General features: G+C 30.3%; 1 protein-coding gene across 5 annotated transcripts in view; it reads right to left on the reverse strand.

Moving 5' to 3' along the window:
- Nucleotides 1-22,493, reverse strand: part of LOC128997846 (glutamate-gated chloride channel-like) — a 323,407-nt gene that overhangs the window by 54,349 nt on the left and 246,565 nt on the right. For 3 of the 5 annotated variants that reach the window (XM_054423604.1, XM_054423602.1, XM_054423603.1), the window contains exons 10-11: nucleotides 21,712-21,852; nucleotides 5,827-5,886 (exon numbers count right to left, since the gene is read on the reverse strand). In XM_054423604.1, the coding sequence (XP_054279579.1) occupies nucleotides 5,827-5,886; nucleotides 21,712-21,852 (201 nt within the window). The remainder of the gene's footprint in view (nucleotides 1-5,826; nucleotides 5,887-21,711; nucleotides 21,853-22,493) is intronic. The other 2 variants (XM_054423605.1, XM_054423606.1) reach the window with 1 other exon arrangement.

Genomic DNA, 22,493 nt, shown 5'->3' on the forward strand with positions numbered 1-22,493 from the left:
TGTCGTGTAAAGAAACTTATTTCATTTTTGTTCAAAAGAGCATTTTACCACGAATGTATTGAAAATCAATTGAATACAATCTCAACCATACTTAATAAAAAAAAAACATTGCTTTAAGTCTCGTATATAAAATGAAGGGGGCAAAAAGTAAAAACCAAGAGTCCCGTAATATTTAACTAATTTGAGTTATGTAATTTGTAAAAAGGATGAAGTGAAAGCAACAGTTTTAACAAAATGTTTTATTGGGAAATACCAATTTTATCATACTAATATTATAAATGTGAATGTTTGTGTGTTTGTATGTTTAAGTTCAATCACGCATTAACTATGTATATTTATGATGTATTTATTATGATGTAGTTATTTATGATGTTTATGACTATGTGATTTTTATGATGTTAATTTATTCATCAAAACTGTGTTGTTATCGTATTTCATATTATTATATTTCATATTATTTCATATTTGTTATAACATTTAATTATTGATCACACTATAACTATTTCACTTTAAGTCACAATAAAACTTTTATCAATCTCAACTCAACTCTCTTGTAAAATGGCGTTTGCCGTGCATGTAATAAAAAAATAAATTAATTAACGTCTGGTCGGGTTAAGCTGAAATTTGGCATGATGATAGCTTACGTTCCCGATTGACATATAGACATACTCTTATCTCTAAGATCCTTTCGGGCTCCGCCCCAGTGGCTCTGGAGATTGTTAACCTTATCATATTTAAAAGGAATTAATTCATTTTGTCAGCTGTTTCAAATACACAAGTTGGTTCTATGATATTCAATAGCATTAAAAGTTTTAAAGTTTACCAACACCCTGTATACCAGCACTATATATTTTTGCATTTATGACAAAAGCTAATTGAACCAAGCAGCAGCAAAAAGCTGTCACACAATTGGAACTCTTAAAGTAGGATTGTTTACAGTTATGCTTATATTTTTCTTTCATATTGTGATATTGTGTAAATATTTGGTAATTTACTTTTTTTTATTGTTTAGGTTAAGTGCTAGAACATTATAATGGCTATGGTAGATGTGTTATACTATAGCATACCGTAAATTAAAAGAACCAAATTTTCACAAAACCGAATCCTCTCTCATTGCAAACGCAAAGCACGAGTATAACTGCAATACATATTTTATACTAATACAACGGTGCATGTATATCCAACGCTATACTTAGCTGCACAGTACCTACTTAGGAAACAAATTATTGTGATGGATTTTTTTTATACTTTTGAAAGTTGGTTTCTGTTCATACCCCTCACTATTATACGAATGAATATGTGATAGGCATAGATACAAATGCCTTATCTCAATAAAGATAGGTATGGAACTATTTTGATTTGGTGATGCAAATGTGTCTTTAAATATGTCTCTTAATAACCTTACTCTTCATGATTGAATACAAAGTTGACGACTAAATTGAGAACTTAAAGCAATAATTTCTATTTTATTCTTATCCCCGACATACATAAAATAACCGAATGTAGCACCTAATATTACCTACATAACCTTAGGCTGCAAATTATGCTTTACATCGACATGTAATGAGGATAAAAATCAATGATAAATTTGTTATACTGTGTAACGACGAAAAGGAATGATAAATTATTATGATGTTAATATTTGTACGGTAAAATCAAACCCTCCTTCCCATCAGCTCCATCGATACCTCGTCCCAATCAGTAAAGAAGCCCCGACTACTTTTTTAAATGCAGTAGAACAGTTTATATCTCAATTTAACTCATAATTTGTAATAACTATTCATAAATATTGAGAAAAATCCACAGTTCCCCTTACTAAATAAAGGTTTAGTAACGAAACCATTTCAAGCCTCTTGCTAGTTTCAACAAGTAACTATTTAGCAAAGGAGAAAAACCGAGAAAGTCTTGGAGACAAAGATTTTTGTGAAGAACTCAGGATAAAGATGGAAGCTATGTTATAGAACAACTTGTTGGGGTATTGCCACCCATTTATTTATGATATAACTATGAATAATACCAGGGAAAATACAACCTGAGGTAGCGTACAGGTTCAAAATTAGGTTGTTAATCGAAATTGACATGTTTCTAAAAATAATGTAAATATAATAAATCACAATTAATGACATATACTGTAAACTGTAAAATAATATAGGCATATGCCTACATCTTATACATAATGCAAAGCTGTACCTTATTATATAGGAAACTTATGAAATGTATAACATTTTAAATACTGTTGATGATTTATTGTTGTTACTAATGACTATATATTATTTTCGAGTCGTTTTCAGGTGTAGTTAGTTTTAGGCAAAAAAAACCTGCAATATTATATGACAGCATTCCTCGTTAAAAATAAAGTTAAAATGAGTACAAATCAAATACAACCATTAAGAATAAATATGACGACGTAGGCTTTGAGATGACCTAAATAAATGTTTCAGAATTATTATTGCAACAACAGTGCGTTTCTGAGAGTAATGTGAATCTTTCAGGTTACGAGCTTTCCATATCATGTTTAAGTACGCTTATTTCAGTTGCAGTAAAATTATGTAAATTTATGTTTTGATAACAATATGTACGTAACATTTTATATCTAAGTGTATGGTGTTGATGTAAGTGTTTAGTTTGTCTTAATGACGTAAGATCCGATCGATGGTGTAGCTTGCACTCTTCTAGAAAAATTCGAACAGCAAAGTTCAAAGTTTCATTATATTATTAATTAGATTAGTGAGTAAATACCTTATACAAATCTGTATAAATTGGATTTAGGAGTAAACTCATACCATTTACTCATTAATATATATACTGTGTTGTTATTTTCAACACAGTAAGGTATAAGTACACCCTATTTAAATATTTCAATATATTTGGGTGCTTAATTTGGCTTACGTGATAGATGGAAAGGATAAATTTTAATCTTCGTCTGATAGATTTTGATTTTACCATGGTGAAAATACGTTTATAGACCTAAAGCTGGGCAATTTCCAGTATAAACATATAACACGTGAGCCATGTCCATATCACATGAAAAATAACTGAATGTTTCAAGTTTAAAATCAGTTTTTCAACCCCAACAGTGGACTGATTAATAACAAGTAGAACATTTGTTGTCAAACGAGTGACGAATCCTATGATTTAGAGATTACAAAAACTAATCCCGGGATCAACCCAATTGCAAAGAGAGCGATTAAATTTTATATTTAACTTTAAATTTTATATTTTTGATACAACTTTACATGACGGTCAAAGAAGTTAATAAAGCCATATTTATAGATATCTGTAACGAAACCATCAATATAAATAGTTTGCTCTCGAAGACAAAATATAAAAAAAAACGAGTTAATGTGACCAATATTCTTGCAAAAACATTTTAAAACCCGCCACAGCAAACCTGCAGACAAAGCGAATTTCTATTTTAGTGAACATTTTTCCTTGAAAATACCTAATTTATCTCTATTTTAATAAGATCTGTTTTAATGAGCACTTACTTTTGCTGCTACAGTGAACCTAATGAAGATTATTTCTAGCGTAATGTTAATAGCTGATAAACTATTAAAGAAATTCGCCAAATGTAATAAAGAAGAAAACCACATAAATATACTTATTCTTCTATAAGAATCAAATGGTAATTTAAAAATAAAATTTTGGAATTTTATCCGTAAACATTAAACGTACAACAGCGCTTTACGTACTAATTATTTGTTTTCTTGAGGCCTACAAAATAGTTACAAAATTGCAAAAGTTTACCTTTTAAGGGCCAAAAATTGGGAAATCCCAATTTTAATCTCACCCCGTTCCCTTGGTCCGATCATGCTGGTTCGTGAACTCGTTCCAATATGTATGTGTACAATTTGGACGATTTTCACTCGAGTTATCGTGCTAACGGAAAAATACATCATTGTATGCCATCACAATACTCATCATGTATAATAATTACCTACCCACTATAAAACTTTGTTTATGCATTTTTAAGCTTTTAGTTTTGTTATTGTATTCAGGCCCGAGATTTGTATGTGGCGTGTTTGAGATATTTGTGCCCCTCCCCCATTCCTTGGAGGGAATATTCCTTTTCCTTGCGCCCCCAACAAACATAACCCCCATTTAAAAAATAGGTACAAAAACCTCATGTAAACAAAATGATACAAAAGATTCCATCATATCCAAGTTCAATTGCCACTGCTCTTACTGAGTTGATAAAAATAAACCATTCCCAAAGAAGACAATTTACCATATATATATCCCACAACTACAACTTTTATACGATGTAAGAAACTTTTATTTGCATTAGTCTCCTAATGATTCTTATAATGTTTACAACACTTTTATACATGATAAACATTAAATGGGAATGTAATGTATATCACGACACTACCAACAGAGGCATTTAATGGGGCTCTTTTAAATTATGTTTGATGAAGAATCTATGGACCCCGTCATTACTAAAAAACATTGTACCCAGTAGTGAAGAACACAAAGTATTATAAGTTATAAGACTTCTTATTAAAATGGATAAAAAAACTTGGTAAATAAGCATTTACTTAAATTACGACATATTTGGGCAAATAGCCCTAGTACTGAGCAGTATGAGAACACAATTATTTATTGACCAATTTCGACCGGAAAAGTTTTCTTATTTTCTTTGTAAATAAAACTTAACAAAGTAATAAGAAATTTTCCTCGCGTTATTTATCACAAAGGTGCATAATTGAATTACATTATTGGTTCTCCTAGAATTTGATATCAACACTTTATACGTAATCTTGAATTATGTATTGATCAAATGGACTACGCATATTAGAAATAGTAAGATACACTTATATCGACACACAAGAAGAATACCCTTATAACTTAGATAGAATTGATTTATAAAAAAAATTATATCACAAACGGGCGGAACGACAGAAAACATGGCTATGTAAATTAATGTATAAATGTGGTTTTCATATGCCATATGTTGTGGTTGATTGTCTTGACAAGCGAACAAGTAGACAAAATGTGTCTTGAAATATCATATACACTTATTTTAAAAGTCAAGAATCCAAAGTTTTTAGATATTTAGATAAAGACTACTTAAGTTTTTGTCTATGACCTACTAACGTAGGTTTTGTTTAGGGTATTTATTAATTTAGCATTGCCAGTTGTGGAAGAGTCCAAAATCAAAAAATGCCCCAAAGAAAGAAATCTTTTCTTTTCAATTTACCATCGTTTCAAAATATAACAATACTCCAATTTTAAATTCATAGTGCTTCCAAGTTTTGATTGTCCAATATAATATAATTTATTGTCTATGTATTGTAAACCATAAACAGACTAGTAATAGTAGTAGTTGGGAAATTTACAAATAGTCTAGTTTACTAATACAAAATATATAACTTTAAAATTATTTAACAACAAAAACTCATCCTAGTAAGTACAATACAAGTTAAACTTCAATTCCAAAGTCGACAAACATTTAATTACTTAACTAACGGATTTAGAGTTTAAGAATTTACTTTTGGATTATACGAAAGGGGAAAAGCAAGACTCTCTTTCTCAGTTATGTTTGAACCAAACAGTGTTTGGGTCTAGTATAATCAGTAAAGGACCAAACTGGAGTAACTCAGCGTCCCACAGCTCCTTCTCTGTTGTGTAAAACACGTTAGAAATAATGAAGCTACGATAAAAAATACTAAGATCAAAGCAACATCAGAAGCAACACCAAAGAGCGACAGTGAAAGCAACAGTAATAGCAATAGCAGAAGCAATAGCAATGGTGATAGCAGAATGGTAAAGTGAGGTCGATACGGATGGTATGGCTTTGCCGAGTATTGCTAGCACTGCACCTACCTTGCTCTTCGAAGCGTCGCTGGCACAGCGAGCAAATGTCGTCCTGTTCATCGTCAGAGTCTAAAACATAACCCGGCCTACTCAGCTAGTTGCCAAAGGGGAGGGAAACAAGACAAACAGAAGCGATTGTTGATAGTAGTCGCCAATTACAATAGCAAGCAGTTAATTGCTGTTAGGTCCATATAGATTTCGAGTTTTGCTGCCTTTCGGATTTTCCGATAAGTCAAGATTAAATTTTACGATATTTTCTTTGTATGTTTAAAGTTCTTTGAAATATTACAGACAACGCAATTATTGGATATTGTATAAAATCAGTGTTTAGGAATAATAGTGAGGAATGTTCTGTTTGAGCTATTTTAGGGTTTTATAATATAATGTTTGAGATATTACCATTTTAGAATAAATTAAGTACGTAATAGGGGTTTAAATTAATATGAAAAAATCAACCGATTTTGCAAAAAATAATGTTTATTTTTATCCTCGTTAAAGGAATTAACATTAATAGGTAATTCTTATTTAGGAAATGATATGCAATGCTGAAAGAGTTTCATATTTTAGAGGGTATATAATTCATTCCATAAAAGTAAAGTAAATGAACTTTTATCATAGGCTTCTTTATGGAAAATCTTAAAAATATAAACAAAAAACGAAATACTAATCAGGCTCAAAGCTATATTGCACCCAACAACTTAAATAGGCTACATGTTTTGGCTTGTTGGTAGTAAAATGAACATATAAAGTCCACAATTTTAGTAGGATCTGGATAAATCTACATATAAATTGACAATTTGATACGGAGCTTCAGCGACGTATCTACTTAGGATAGGATAAAATATCAAACCGTGTTAAGCAGGAGAGCCTGAGTTGTTTAAGGGGCTTACATGCTGCAATTTAGAATAACGTAGTTCTGTACATTTCTATACATTTCACCCTTAACCTTAGTATCGTTGCTTAGCAAAAACATAGAAGGCTTAGCTAATAAAATCTTTAATGTAAAATAAAGCTACGACAAATTTTTATTTGAACCTTTTGAGTCAAAACTATTAACAGTTTCACTGTTTTGAAAAATAACAATACCTTATCACTTTTAACCTTAACCCATTGCAATAATTCTTAACACAAAACTGGCTAGCCGTAAAGTGTTTATAAGTAGCCTTGGAACTCAGTTTGGAAAAGGGAAGGGATTAAGTGTTAGAATCACACAAAGAAGAAGCAGTTATTCCCCCAAAGGGAATGTCGAAAAAGCTTTTGTCTTGTACAATCATCCTCAGGGGAGTATTCTTAGTTCTGTTACAGCGACAAACACCGAGATTATTTTTCGACAATATCACTGCCAGCAGGATATTGTAGTTTCTGGTAAAATATTAAACTCAAATATATATATATTTGATGTATTAAAATTTTTTATCCTATTCAAAGACTCACATACACAAGGGAATAATTATAAAAACATTATATGAAAGTACCAGTTAAATAGCTCATGTATACGTACCAAAAACCTTCCTTGAGTTATAAGATTAATAAGTATAAGTTAGCTTGGTTTGAATATAAATAAACTTTACGCCTTTAAACCCAACTTAGTTGATGGTGTAAGTCAACTTTTAGTATTTAGCTTGGTTTGAATAATAAACTTGATGCCTTTAAACCCAACTTAGTTGATGGTGTAAGTCAACTTTTAGTATTTAACAGTTAAAAAGGGTAGCTTATGCGAGCTTACTGACATATTAGGAACGTCATTTTAGAGGTTTGTTTTAAAACCATTCTTATTTAACTATAGGGGTCAATTATCCTTCGCTGTTAAAAATCTCTATAAGTTTGACATTCTTGAACAATTTACTACAGTGCACCTTATTTCGTTAACATAATTTCTTGGTAAGTTTAGTCATGATCAGAAACAAGGGCTAAAATAACAGCTGTTCATGTTTACCAGAAATATAAAAATTCAACATGGTACAATATCTTAATTCTACCAGACAGTGTATGAAACATGGCTTGCTAGGGTAGAAGGTGGTGCTTCTTATTTGCAAAAGGGCGATTCCCAATCTAAGGGAGGAAACCCAAGCAGGGATATTACAAACACACGCAAAAAATAAAATAAAGAAGTTATTAGGAGAGTGTTGTGTGATAATGAAAATTGATATTTACTGTGAATTTTGTATTATCAGAGTTAGTGAATATACGTCCTATTTACGTAATTTACGTATATTGGTATTTACATACAAGTTTTCGAATCAGACGATTTAAATAAAATACGAGTATTTTGTTTGATATAAATAGCAATTTAATGAATTTTACTCAGCTGATAATGACTTAATGCAAATAAATGAATTTAATAGGCTTCAATTTACGAATGAAAGAACTATTAGTACAAAAAACACATAAAATATTATGTTTATCTCCATCTGTTATTAGGGCAATTTAATAAAGTAGTTTTGACATGACATTAGGCCTATCTATTTTATTTTTTTCATGCAGAGGATTAACTATCAGTATTACGTTAATTTGTAATAACCTAAAATTTATTAAATCGTCCTGCTTCGAATTACCAGTTTTTGTATCTATAGCTATAAAATATGGTAATCTACATTGTAACTTTAATAATCTCAATGAAATTGTTTTTACTTTTACATTATTTAAGAAATTTTGTTTTAATAAATCGTCTATCCTAGATAAGGGAATTGAAAGTAAGAAAGATGAGGGAAATACCTAAATATTTGAATTTTTATTCGTCTTATTGTGCTCGAGAATTACATGCTCGAACATATTTCAATATGTATACACAACAAAAATGTACACCTACAGCTTTTTTTAGCCTATTTGATCTAAAATATATATTAAGTTGATATGTTATAATAGTTTGTCTTATGTCAGTTGTTCAGTAAGTTAAAACTTGGCCTCCGTTTTTCAATTATTATATAGCATCTTTTTTTGTGTTTCCCACAAATGACTTTTAAAAACAAAACCCTACTTAATAATTCATAAAACCGTTCTATTTGATTCCGTTGTAATATGCTAAGTTTGTTGTGATTTCGACATATGTACTGGTTTACCATTTATCAAATCTTTCTGCTGGCTGGCATTTCTAACAAAAGAATTGCTCTAATTAAAAAAAAATTTGACGTTGTGTAGCTCTTAAAGTATGTAAGTTTGCGTGTGTGTGTGTGAGTTTTTTTTAAATAGAGTTCAAACGTGGAATTTAAATTAGATATATAACTATTGTTGATGGATATTTAAACAGTTTTTCAGTATATTTTCATTAAATGCAAAATATCTTGTTATATTTTTCATAGTCCCAAAGGTTTCATCGATCTCATAGCTGAGTACCATCAAATATGGATTCAGTGATAATACTAGTTGTATTGTAAAATACAAAGCATGTTTTAGTATGTGTTTGATGTGTGGCAACTCTATATATCGAAGTTGGTGCAGAATAAATGTTTTTATTTTGATGATACATCTTATATTAAGTGATTTACGCTTTTATCTTAATATCAGAGGATAGGAACAAATGACTTACAAAACTGTTGTTGTATCCAATTAGACATAAAGAAGCAGATTCAGTCAATGTCAAATGATATAAAAAAAATGTGACTACCTATCGACATGGAGGTCTTAAAGTCAAAGCTGGTAGTGTGTTTTAGACTAGGGTATTGTTTATAAAGTGAGAAGTCATTAATAACTAATAGAACATGTAAATAGGAATCCATAGGAATCATAACATTATTCTTCATTCGTTCATTTAAAAGTTTTATGTTAACACCCCCACTAAAATATATGTATGAAATGTTTGTTTAAAGCCTTATTATCCAAACAGTTTTTATTTAGCTTGATGTCATATTTTACAAAAATATCATATTTCATTCCAATTCAGATTGAAAGATAATCTTCATGTAACAGAACTCTTAAACGTATTCATAGCTGTCACTATTGAAGCGTCCATTTAATTACATGAGGAAAAACAATAGATGATGCTCGATTGAACTTAAAAAATTGCTGAAAACACCTCGTTAAATCTGACCATAAAAAAATGAAAGTGTGCTCTAACACAAAATAAATATTTTTAAGTACAAACAAACAAACAATCTGTACTATAAAAAAATTGTGGGAATGGATATAAATATAAACCGTGGGATGTAGAAGAGACGCTGAATATGAATACCACTAGATATTCATTTCGTCAATGTTTAAATGTTTGACAGTTCGAGTGTAACCTCAGCTTCATCATTGTTACTTGAGTTTTTACAAGTGATATTTGTTACGACTGCCATCAAACTTAACTGTCAAATGTGGCAGGAATTTATTTAATAAAATATAAACAAAAATGATTTAAACTAAAAATGTGTTTTGTTTGTAACTAACCTTAACTAAGGAATCAGTTTTACAGATTTGGACCTAAGATTAATACAGAGATGTATTTACTTATTGAGAAATGTTTAAAGACATTTTATAAAAAGAATATATTAGTTTGGTAAACTCCTTATAGCTTTGTCATCACTCATAAGACAAAATGTAGGCCTACACACCAAATTACTGCTCGTTATAATTTTTGGATCGGTTTCAGCTACGATACCAAGAAATGTTTTACAAGTGTGGTTCTAGAACTCTAAAACATACAACAGTAAACGTACAGAATTGATTTATATTTTATTGTTGGATTTAGTAAGTGTTGTCTTTTTAATTCATAAATTAATGTCAGATTCCTTACCAAGCGAGGCATACTAAAAGGAAATTTAGGACAACCTTTTCAACTACACAGACGCATGCAGATCAGCGGAGCCAAAGTAAAAAGAGTCAAGAGAGATTTTGGATGTTTAGATGTGTCCGAGAAAATCCTAATCTCAAAGAACCTTAATTATACTACAATGACGAGTACTTCTAACAGCAGACAGTTTGTAACGCCAAGTACATGCTTAGGTTTTGGATGTTTCTTGATTGTTTTTTCGCACGAGAAGAATAGTTTCTTGTAGACTTGATCGGAATGCAAAGCCATACCAAGTTGTAAAGTAGAAAACAAATACCAACAAACACAGACACAGAGATTGCAAAACAACACAAATATGTCAAAATAAATTATAATACTTATAATCTACAGGTGAAAGGTGGAAGGTGACAGTTTGAGTTACTTATGTGGTGTACACTTGCCATGCAAGGGTGCTCTACAATTGCTGCTGCATTACTATCTTATATAACTACACGTAGAGTGACTCTCACATGTGACTGTGAATTAAATGAACTTTGACTTTGCATATAAATTGGTTTCAACAAAGCATTCTCAACAAACCAGATTGTCAACATTGAAATACCAAAGTTTGTAATTTACCAAGAAAGGCTTTGTTAAGATATAAATGTATTGTTCTCATTATAAAAAAGTATTATTTAAATTGGTTTTGATACCGGTTCAAATATTGCCAAGGACCAGTCTATGATGAATAGTGGGTTTAAGGAATATAGCGATTGTATGATTCCATTTTTTATATATTTAATGTACACGATACATTCTTCTTTAGAAAAATTACAGTACAATAAAATTGATTGTAATTGTTAGTTAATATTAGGAGATAAGTATGATTATTAATCTAAAAGAAGCACGAACAAGGGTAAATTTAACATTCCAAATATAAACTTATCTTAATGTTGGTTTATACATTTATTATTTTCAATATCTTCCTCCTAAGAGAATTTTTTTGTAAAAGAGGACTGAACTAAAATTTTTATTATGTATTTTCGTAAGATAAAATTTCACATCATTTATGATGGTGTATTTAAGACAACCCTATACATAATTTAGATTTGGAGAGCCTACAGTCAATTTTTTAGAAAACAACATGAATATTTTAAAATAATTCAAGGAGTTTTGTGTTTTGGCTTTTTTGAAGTGTATTCAATATTCTAACTTTACAATGATTCAAAGATGCCTTAATGCCGGACCTTCATGTGGATAGTATAACCGATCACAATATGTAATTCTTCGTTTACATTATTATTTAGGTTATGGGTAAAAGTTTACAGGAGTTGTTGCAAAGGTTGGTCAGTCTCGGTTAAGATGTAGTAACTACAACACTGCCTGATCAGTAATTAAGTAAAGGAGTAATATTACCTGATTACCAAAGAGACAAGCTGATTTTGGACTTTAGTAAATGCCTATTTAAATAATAAACTTGTGCCAGATATATCCCGATGCTCCCAAAGGCAAATGTAGCTTACTTAATCTTATGTCAATGTGTAATGATATAAAATATATACAATTGAAGCATATTTCCTTACTCGTGTTATACAAGTTTTAATATTACTTAAGTAGACGATCTTGCCAAAGAAGTAAAAAGCCTGATGCAAAACACAGTTAGTTCACACAGAGCATTAGAAAAAAATTAAGTTAAACAAAATTCAAAATAAAATAATGTAACGGACAACACAAATCAGCAGCCGCTACACGACACACAGCCATGTCAACTCAACACACAAAAGCCAAGATTATTACTTATTATAACAGGGAAAACGTAATGAATGAATGAATGCATCTGTGCATTTTTTGAACTGAGGATTTAAATGGACGAATTACATTTTTATATTAAACTCATAACATTTATAACCATCAAAAAGCCAATGAGCATTCAACAGATAAAACGAAAATTATTGCACTATTATTATTATTGACCTATATTATCTTTTCATTTGTGTAAAAAAACTATAGTAAGAATTTTTTAATTATTTTTTTTGATCATAAAACATTAAAACTTAAAAAATACAGTAGGTGTCAAAAATAACAGTTAGGAATCCTTAGAAAATGCATATATACATATTATATTTTATACTTTATTTAACTCATCAAGCGGTATAGCTTAGGGGAAAGGTTGATAAAATTATATGAGAACAAACAAAACTTTAAAATTTTTTAGTTCTGGATCAAAAAGCTTTATATTAAAATTAATTTAAAAATTTGTATATAGCTTCCTATTTAGAATATAAGGCCTAAAGAACTTACAAACATTATTAAGTATGTAATTTACAAAATATCTATTTACATAAAGGCAATTATCTTTAAATTTCACAAAAGTGTTAACATTTAATACCTTGCTTCTATGCAAGGTCTATTCTCTTATGAAAACGTATGGTTTACAGTTTATCAATAAGAATAATATTAAATACTATCCGTATGTAACTAGGTGACAAACAAATGTCGGAAGTGAATGTTCTATTGGTCAGATTGGTCTGTTTATATTGTCGAGATTGTTTGAAAATTTAGTCGTATTTTAAATGATTATAAGCTTTGAACATTTCAAAATGTACTTCCCATCTCCGTGGTTATTTATGATATTTTAACAACATAACAGCTGTTACGTTAAGCAAACGATTTCATACCAAAAGCTTAAGTAGAATGATAGCGTCGGCTGCTAGACTTTTTTAAATTGTAACCTTATTTTCTAAAAAACTGGAACCCTAAACTTAAATTATGGCTTCGACATTCCCTAGTTCTCAAAATTATCTTTCTTTCAACACAAAAATCATGAAAATCCATCAAGTGGTTGATTCAGAATCGTGAAATAAAAAGACCCTGTTACGTTTTAATATTATAGATATGTTGCACAATTATGTCGTAGGTTTGATTTATTTGTTCTAGATTGTGTGATAGATTATGGAACTAAGTAAGATTTCATAACCGTTGCTTTCTCAACCTAGGCTTTGTCCCCGAGTTTTCAAACTGTTAAGCATATGCCAACAGTTTTATTGATATTTTCTACGGAAACCACGGAAAATTACGATTTATACGTGTATTGAGCCATTTTATATTATGCTTACAAATTTAATTTGCCTAAAATATGTTTGGATTAGGTTTTAAAATACATAGCGGTTTTTCAAAACTACAGTAAATGATTGTAGTTTTATACAAAACCAAGAGTGTTCATTTTAACGCTATTAATGAATTTAAATTTATAACCGTTATAAGATTTAGTAATAATAATAGACTTAGAAGAAAACACATTTATGTGATTCAGTTACATTTTATTTCTAAAACCAATAGCGAACGTGTAACTATCGTGTAATGATTTGGCCCTAATATTAACAGTGGTAAATATTAGTTGACTGCTTAGAGTTCTTTCTCTAAAAGTCGCCCATTATGTACAAAATTAATGATTCTCGCCATATTCTATATCTGGTCACGGGTTTAAAATTCCGGTGGTAAAATTCCAGGCCAAAATTTCAAGAGGTTAAATTTAAGACCGTACATTTAACCACTTGCTGGGGGTAAGATTCCGGTTTGTACACTCTAGGTTTTATAATTTGATTTGTTCTGATTAAATTCACAACCGTGAAAATATACGTTTGAATCCACCTTTAATTTGTTTAACTCATGTTGTGCTACAAAAAGTTCTCAGGCAGAATTTTACACTTATGGCTGTGCCGTCAGATTTGGTCTGGGGGTAAAATTCCGATACCCTATCATTACTCATAGACTACAACTTTAGTGAAAGAATATTGACTAATATTCCGAGTATAATCAATATCAATAATGTGGGAAGCATAGTAAAATTATGTTAAACGCGTATTTATACAGAATCTCCCCTAAAAACACCCAAACTCTGGGAAATGGTTGAACAGCAAATGAAAGCCAAATGATCGAAGGTTATAAAAAATCTAATGAAAACTATCTGACATATAACGATTTTTAGCTATAAAATGAGGCTAAATGATTAACTTAAATAGCTTATCCTTATTCTACTTCATTGTACAACAAAATCTTTATATTTCAGCTATTTTAATTAGATATTTTTAAACTTAGTGTCATTTGATGGGACTGGTTAAATTCTAAATTGAGTTTTAGGCATTTCTTTTATAAAATCAGCTATTTTAGTAATTTAAATCATAAAAATTAAAATAGCCGTAATTTTGAAATCTTGAATTGGATTAAGTTATTTTTTTCTACATAGGTTCTTTTTTCGATTAACATACATACTAAGTTTCATATAGATCGGTTGCAACAATTCAAAGATGAAAATCTTTAAGTAAAAATACAAAATCGCGGATATCTGGTTAACAAGGTGATTAAAAAATATAATTCTTGATTTTCTATTTATTTTCATCCATGGAACTATTTCCTAGAGTTTGGTTGTTTACATACGGGACACCCTGTAAACGTCTCTTACATATACCTACCTAATTATATTCATATTTACAATATGGATTTATGAAATCTTAAATTATATACAAATTAAAATTGAGAGATAACAGTGAAAAGGTTGTGTCATCAGACCAAAAAGTTGAGTACATCGAATACAGAGGTTTAAAAATAACCAAAACATTATGAAATACGACTATTGGAAACCAGCTCATAAAGGGTAAATAAACACTAAATACATTTTTTTTATAGTTTACTTTTCAGTATGACGAATATACAGACATGTGTTACATGGACCTGAAATGTATTTTACCCTCGAATATTTTCCTTTTCTTTACTCCGTTCCGCCCTTTCCTGTTCTCGCTCAGTTAAACTTGGGCTCGGGTCGAAAAGAGTAGCTTTAAGCCCTACTAATTAAATACGATTTATTTCTAAAAATCATTTTAACACGCTGAATATACGCATTGATTTATACGTGAGAATATAATGCATATTATTTAATAGGTACTCTTATAAAAACATCAATGTGACATGACAAGAAAACGTCAAGACAGGATTTTAAAGACATAAAAATAAAGTTAAATACACCGACGACGTATGCGAAAGGAAAGATAATATAACTAAGGGCTGCAGAACAATGTCAATAATGAAAAAAACAACATTAGGCTGTTTTAAATTTAAACATGGTAAAAATCAGGAAATAAGTAGTTGTGGACGGATATAAGTATGAAATGCAACTTAGTATGTTTTCTGTGCTGATACATAAAACATCAATTTTTATTACACAAGTACAAGTGAAACACGTCTTTGTGAATAAAAAACACTACACACTCTTAAACTACTAAATCCTGAAAACCAGACCTTCCTTGCATTCATCTTCCTACTAGTACTAAAGGTTACAAATAAGTCCCTAAAGTCAAAGAAGATTAACATCAAGTAAGAAAAACTCCACAACGGTTTTATTTTACTGACTTTGAATATTAGCTTGATAGACAAACGAATTTCGTAAACAATTTATTCGTATTTAGGGGGGTTTGAAACAAAGTTCATAGGAAACTGGTTCTCTTAATTAAGGCTTTGAAATTTGGCTAAAAAAACATTTCATTGTAATGTGTTTTCAAGTTAAAGTAATCTATAGTGCAATACGATCAAACAAGGAAAGAAACAAAAACGTTTCCCACGTATGTTTATTATACAATTCTTATAATTTAACCAAGCTAAGAATTTCAAGTTGTATACGTTCAATAAAGTTGATCTAATGAGAAAAGTCGTTAACACCAGATGTAAATTATTTCAATTACGGGAACATGTCGACATTAGCTCCTGATGTAGTGACCCGGACTGAATTGATTAGGCTCTTGTGTCATGTGTCCTGTTCATCATTACATTACGCTATTGATTTTAATGTTGCTAAACGTTGTTGATATAGTACTTCTTAGCTGTTTGCATTAATAATGTGGCCTTCGGGATACTTGTTGTTTTTGTTGTTTCAATATGACCTAATTATCTCATTAACTCATAAATAGGCAAATTGAGCAGGAGGGAAATACTTACAACTCTATTCAAAGTAGCATCATTACATTGTCTCAAACGCTAAACAATTTTTCACAGTAAGTACACAGTGTCAATGTTTAATAAATCCTCTTCTCTGAGACACGTAAGTTTAAATTTGGGATAAGATTTAACTCTTTCATTTTGCTTATCTTGTTGAATGCCTAGTATAATTAGGTAACCATTGAGAACATTTAAAAGAATATAGATTGCTTATTAAGATTCTCCTAAAACATTAATCCGATTTTGAATATATACTAGGGCCGTGTAACAACTTTGGTCCCAAATCATATTACGATATTATTTATCTTTCAAAATGTAAGTTAACTGTTAATCAAAATTGCAAATTATTTCTATACTTTTCGCCCCGAACTTTTGTTCAGTTCTGCATCTGTTCGGTTGAAAATTTAAATATCTTGGTAAAAAGATACTCAGAAGACATTTACATTGGAGTTTGGGTAGCTATCACAAGCCCTATTTAATAGTTTATGATGTTTGTGCATAGTATTTTATAAGTCTCTTAACATTGTGCTTTCAACAAGAAGGTTTAAGGTTTGCAGTGGATATTAACAGGTAATGAACAGCGGCCATTGTTCATTAATAAATACTTTATTTTATGTCTACAAAATGCTGGTATGCTGTTTTAGATTCACATTATTGAGACGATATTTTATTTTAAATTATATAATTAAATCAAAGTGTCGATTAACTAATTATACTGTGTTTAATTTAAAAGCAGGGTTAAGTAATCCTCTAACTTGACCAACGAGCTTTTTACCACGATAGCTTACTTAAACCTATAAGGCTGTTCTAAAAGGCCCTTTTTGAATTGCTACAATTTGTTTATAAAAGATTCTTGGTTAGCATTCTTAACATTCATACCTTTATGTATAAATAATATAAAACTTCCATAGTGATTAAACGTCATCAAGGTGTTCTGAATTAAGCATTGTGAGTTTAATTTTGGTGGTGAAGTATTTGTAAAGAAGTAGTTTGAAAATTTGTAATTGAAATCCTCGTAATGACAAAAGAAAATTCTGAATTTTGGTCTAAAATTCGAAAAAAAAACATTAAGTTTCATCAACACTTGAACCAAATTATTACTTACTAAAAATTCCCTAATTATGGTCTCAAATTAATTAAAATCTAAAATAAAATACAGTCACGAAATTACTTTAATGTGTTATTACTTTGCTTAAATATTGCTTAACTTATAAACAATAAAACAAATTGTGAAAACAAATACACTGCTAAAATTATAATAATGGTGCAATTATAAATTATATATCTTCATTGCCGAAAAGATTTTAAAATTAATTCACCTTCCAAACTGTCATGAACGTAATAATAATAATGATGGTAATAATATTTTTGATTCAATCACAACTAAATACATATATTTTTCTTTGTAATTAAAGTTTTATCAGGCATTAGAAAAGTATCGGAGTAGTGTTGCAATAAAACATTAAAGGATATAAGATTGAACGGTCCTTAAATTGTTGTGTTGTCTTGGTTTGAGGTTAGTCATAATTCAATTTTACAGACTAGCTAACTGATAAACCAAATACAACTGATTGAGAAGTGATGGAGGCAATTGAGTGTTTGTTATAAAAGCACAAAATAATACACTAACTGAAATATCAGTAAATTGTATATAATATCATAAATTACGTTTTGCTTTCAAACAATTTGCAAATCGAGGGAACGCAGTGAGTAAAAAAAGAAAGTTGAATGTCATTTTGGGCGTATTGCAAGTCTAAAGTGTTCACAGCTGCTGTTTGCTTAGCTGTTGAACCTTCCTCTTGAAAACTGCAACTTGTTGAGTGTGCAGTGTCCTTCTCTAACAAAAATATCGTTCAAGGGAACTAACTTTGGTACAGTTTTCTCACTCCCTTATCTCTTTTACGAAGTAAAGCTTAAAACACGTAAATTTATAATTTAAACATGAATGAGTATTGAATGTGGATCAAATAGTATTTGTTCCAGGAAATATTTATTGATAGTACTTCTATTAAATTTCGTAGTAACTTCAGGGTATTTATGGTAGTAACACAGTAAATGTGAAATATATATTTTTTATTTTGTAATAATCAGATGTTTTACGAACACAAGGATCATATTATTAGGATGAAGAGGATTGTGACGAGACTGGACTAAGAGATTGCCCTACAAATACTGGACCATTTTAAGACTACCCAATGCATCTGGTGGTAGGTAATCTGTGATAGTCTTCAATACCCCCATTCCCCCAAAACAAAATTGTGACAACACGGTGGCAGTGAAAGATTTGAACTTTCTCACCTGGTCCCAACTAGCTCGTTGAGGGTCTTTGTTTACGGAGAATCTATCTACATGAAAAAAGTTAAAACAAAAAATCTTTGTTTAGTTTGTTTCATATTTGAAGTTACATCAAGACTTCCAATTTCCCTTAATATACACAATGCGATCATCCAACTTAATGAAATATTTTTTTAAACGACCCTTCGATATTTTAGTACTGTATTTAGAAATGGAAAGCTTCTGTATCTGTCAGGTTGCTGTTGGCAAGTTGAGACTGTTACACAGGACGATGTCTATACTGACGTTAGCTAAAATTCAAATACAAGCAATGATTTTTCTATCTATTCATTACTGCCTCCCTACTTCTTCCGGTTGTTTAACAAAGGAAAGAAAAAAAAACTGACAAGGCTTCAGAATAATGCTCTAAGCTTTGTTTATAATTTGAAGAAATTTGACCACATTAGCGAGTTTAGATCGAAAGCAAATACGCTGCCCACTAAGCAAATCTATGATCTTCAAATTTCAATCATTGTTTATAAGACGCTGCTGATTAACTAGCATCATTATCTTGATCTGAGGTTTGTGAGCGCCTCAGGAAGGCATGCTGCAGTTACCGCGGGTAAGAACTGAGATGGGGAAATGCCTTTTCCTACTTTGAGCCCCTGGTTCACAACGCTTTGCCAGCAGGAGTGAAACAAAAAAGTTACAAATATGATGTTTAAGATATTTATCTGTAGTTTTATTTTCTAAGGAGCTTGTGTTTTACTTTACCTTTAAGAGTTTGTATTTGACAAAGGTTTTCATGTAAAACCGATCTATGATCTGATGTACGCTGGCTAATAAAGACATTTATTTATTTATCCATTAACTTCACTAACCAATATTTTTATCCTCATTTTCTAGGAATAAATATAATAACTTATTCATAAACTAAACAGGTCTAGGACAGTTTAATCAAACTTGCATGACAACCCCCCACCCACCACCCCCAAACCGTTCCCACCAACCCCCGCCCATATATTCCATTTATATGTTTGAGAGCTACGGGTATCCTTTAATAAATGGAAGAGCTTCTGGTATGTTTCCTTTTAATTAAACGTTACTAAATTGAAAATGAAACATTTTAAAGGGTATTTAAAGTTAATTTAATGATTTTAAAATCATTAAAAGTTAATGTTAATAAACATTATTTCGCTAGTATTTAGCCTCCATTAAAATATGGATTTCCTTATATAAAACCGGTTCCTAGAATAAAAATTGTAATTACTTCAAGAAAACACTAAGTAATTAAATAATCGTATTTTTATGTACATACTGAGAAGCGTATTTAAGCACTAAATAAGAAGCTGCCCAAGATATGTGCAGTTAAGCGATTAGGTCCAAATACTGTACGATTTAGGCAGAATTGTAGTTTTAAGGCTAGCTGAAAGCGCGTCTACTAGTGTCCAACTTACATAATGCGTATGGCCCTTCAGTAAGAAGCCAGAAATAGAAATGTTTGAAAATTTATCAGGTTAACCAACAAGCACAATGCTAGAATATAACAATTGGTTTGTCTTATAACTACAAAATCAACATTGTTACGTTTACGTTTTCATATACTGCTAGATCCAAACTTCCAAACATTTAGTTTACAAAAGTACAATAAAACACCATAGTCACCTAAACAATTAATTGTGTTTTAGAGCCATAAGAATAATTTATGGGTTTAAATATTCAATTGAGCTACAATCGAGGTTTTAAGAAAATGTTTAACCCTAACATAATACTGCCAGCTTGTGAACGATAAAAATATAACCCACTGAAACTTAAATTGTACACACTAAACGATTTGAGAACCATCAAAACCTGATTAATCGTATACATTAGGACATGTGGATGAGTGAAAAATAAAGGAAATAAAGTGTGTAGTATACGTCCTAAATTTACTAATGAAACGTTGGAAATTGGTCATAATTTCTGTTGAAAATTCGTGCAATGGTCTGAACAAATATAATTTTGCGCGTATAATGGACAATGAACTTTAAAAACAAATAATCCTGCATTTTAAAGAAACAATTACAAATGAAGGATTCATTCTGCCATATAGCTTATCAAAAAATACTGTACAGTGTGTTTTCTATTTGCTATCCATTATACAACGTAATGTATAACCTTACTATTGGCTTTTGATGTAATTTTAGTATAGGTATTAATCAACAGGTACCGGTAGGCCTACTATATCATTGTAACCGTTGTGCATGTAATCGACAAGGATGAACAATGTAAATTTAAGTATTACATGAAACCAACGCAACCTATACCATCAGTCCTCCAATAGTTAATACTGCCTTGATACAAAAAAAGACCAAGCAAAGCATGGGTGTACCATTTTATAAAAAAAAACTATTTGTACATTGCTCCTACTTAAAACCTAACTAACATGTGAATAAAATAGGTAATGTGTTACTTTCTGTTTAGGAATTAATATGAATTGTTTTTTAATGTATAAAAATTCAACATACGTTTAACTGTCAGTTATTAAAATTGGAAATTAATTTTGCTGGGGTAGTTCCAGACATGCACTTAATCGATTTGATAATTATTGTATAGTGCTAAGAAAAGTTACAATAAGAAATTTAGTAGTTGGGAATAGGTAAAAAAATGTATTTAGTTAGGTTTCATCAGCATTTATAACTGTTTTTATACAACCATACATATATATCAAACTGAGTTTTTAGGGGAAATGACTGTTTAAATCTGTTATCCTAATGGTTTCAAATATGATTTTAGGTAAAAACTCGATTTCAAATTACGAAACAATCAAAATGTAAAATAACATCAATGCAAAAACATTCAAATGTATCTAGCGCTATATACAGAAGAGGTGTAACTACAAAACAAGATTAGTAGTGGGAAATGGGGTTTAAAAGCCATTCCTTAGCCAAAATTGCACCTACCTCGCCAGCTGGCCTTCGTAGGGCAGGGAATTGTCTGATTCTTGATCAGGTAAGCGTTCAGTGTCGTCAATGAAGGGCTTTTCCTCAGGGTTGCTTCGTCATTCTTCCAGACATACGTGATGGCTGATAAGTCGTACGATACTAAAACACCATAAATATATTAGCAATGTTTGCCAACCTTAAGCAAGCAGAAGTCTTCTAACTACTGAACACTACTAACTACTGAACACTACATTTTAAATTCCTTGATCATATATCAGTATCCATAAAACCTACTAATAACAAGGTCAATCTTGGAATAACAACTATAACAAATTATCCGTTTCAAAAATAAAAACGAATAAAGGTTTTGACTTTATACACGAAAACAGATTACATATTTCCTAATTATGATAAATAAAAAATAAATAATTCCTTGTGACTTTCTACCTGATAAAACAATTCCCTGTAATATTGTGGAAAGTACATTTAGATTTAAAAATTTCGATTAAATCAATTCAGTATAAATTGTTTTTGATAGTTCAGGTACCTTTTATCAAATCAATTTTCATTAACAATGAGTGGCCTTTGTTGAACAAATAATCACTTAAGATAATACGGTATTTTCCACACATTACAAAGTAAAAATATGTAACACTATTGATTGGAAAAACAAAAAATCTCCAGAGCTTAACTTTAAGAAGTGCCTTGTGACATGATTCTTAATTGTATAGTTCTCTGATCGAACAGCATAAAAAAATAAGTTTATGATAAAAAAAAACACAAATCAAATTTTCATTATT

The sequence above is a fragment of the Macrosteles quadrilineatus genome, unplaced genomic scaffold, assembly GCF_028750875.1.
Source record: "Macrosteles quadrilineatus isolate MER2022 unplaced genomic scaffold, UCM_ALF_1.0 Scaffold_7__1_contigs__length_78375512, whole genome shotgun sequence".
In the NCBI taxonomy this organism is placed as follows: Eukaryota; Metazoa; Arthropoda; class Insecta; order Hemiptera; family Cicadellidae; genus Macrosteles; species Macrosteles quadrilineatus.